Source organism: Plasmodium brasilianum (assembly GCF_023973825.1).
Source record: "Plasmodium brasilianum strain Bolivian I chromosome Unknown PB_00_07, whole genome shotgun sequence".
Lineage (NCBI taxonomy): Eukaryota > Apicomplexa > Aconoidasida > Haemosporida > Plasmodiidae > Plasmodium > Plasmodium brasilianum.
The window spans coordinates 33,586-34,982 of NW_027122940.1; the positions used below are offsets into that span (position 1 = coordinate 33,586).

General features: G+C 19.5%; 1 protein-coding gene across 1 annotated transcript; it reads right to left on the reverse strand.

Annotated features, from left to right (window-relative positions):
- MKS88_000211 (uncharacterized protein) lies at nt 1-801 on the reverse strand (the record flags this gene model as incomplete). The annotated part of the gene is made up of 2 exons (XM_067219343.1): nt 1-612; nt 733-801. The coding sequence occupies 2 exons, from the start codon at nt 799-801 to the stop codon at nt 1-3; spliced, it is 681 nt and encodes a 226-aa protein (XP_067070316.1).
- Between the last annotated feature and the right edge of the window lie 596 nt (nt 802-1,397).

Sequence of the window (1,397 nt, forward strand, 5' to 3'; positions counted from 1 at the left end):
TTAGGCATTCTCGGATATATAAAAACAAGTATAACAAATAATTAACGGAAAAAACACTAATAATATAAGCATAAAAAGGGCATGCGCAATTGCATATTTTACTGGATGTTTTTGTTGATTGTTTATAAAAGCATTAATTTTATCTTTATTAATAATACAATTACGTTTATTACTTGAGCTGATGAGGTCTGAAGATGAATCATTCTCTGAGTATAACTTTTTTGAAGATTTGTGTAGGTTTTTATTGTTCTGAATATTATTATAATGTTTTACTGTAGGAGATTTTTCTTTTAAATTATGTTTAACGTTAAAATCTACAAGATTTTGAGGTTTTTTACGTGGCATAAAATAATTCAATTCTTCTTGATATGTATCATTGTATATTGATTCATTATCTTCTTCTTGAAAAAAGTTATATTGCTTTAATGCATATGGTTTTTTTTCAAATGATGCAGTACTTTTTCCTTTTAAATCATATATTTTTTCTTTTAAACATTTATGTTTATCTTCCAGAGATGCTCTTATTTCACTGCTTAACAATCTGCTATATTTAATATTTAATATGTTATTTATGTTCAATTCCTTGTTCCGAGTTTTATCGCAGATATTTGACTATAAGTTCATATTAAAAAAATATATATTTATATATTATATGAATAAAATATTCCTCTCATGTAAAAACATAAAATAAAAAAGAAAAAGAAAAAAAATTTAGTATAATAACTATGATACCTCGACAGAATATTTGAATATCCATATTAGACAGGAAAAAATGAAGGCTCTAATAAAAAAAATGATCATTTGTGTATTTTGTTATATAATAGATATTTTTAAAGTTGTAAAAGCTTATATAATATTTTAGTAGATATATTTAATATTTTTCAAAAAAAATAAGTACATGAATAACTTAGAACTTGACTCAATTATTTTATATATTGTCTATACAACAATCCTTTAAATTTTTTTTAAAATAAATATAAATGTAGTATTTAATGAAGTACAATAAAAAAGTTATAATTAAAAAAAATATTTTCGTAAAAGCTATAATTAAAATACTATTAATTAATATTATTCAAATAAAACAAATAAAAAACTATTTAATGAGCACATTACCGAAATAATTGTGTTAATATTATAATTCACCATACAAAATTTCATTTCGAAAAAAAATTATATATTTATATACATAATATATATTGATAAAATATTGCTTTAATGAGGATATAATACAACAAAAAAATTCTAGAAATAAAATATGTATTAGAATATATTCAGAAAATATTCTTAGAACAGTTATATTTAGAAGTATTGTTAAAATATATACTGTAATATTTTTTTAGAAATTATCTACTATCTTGTAATTATTTTTGAGAATTATTTTTAATAAAAATTATTAA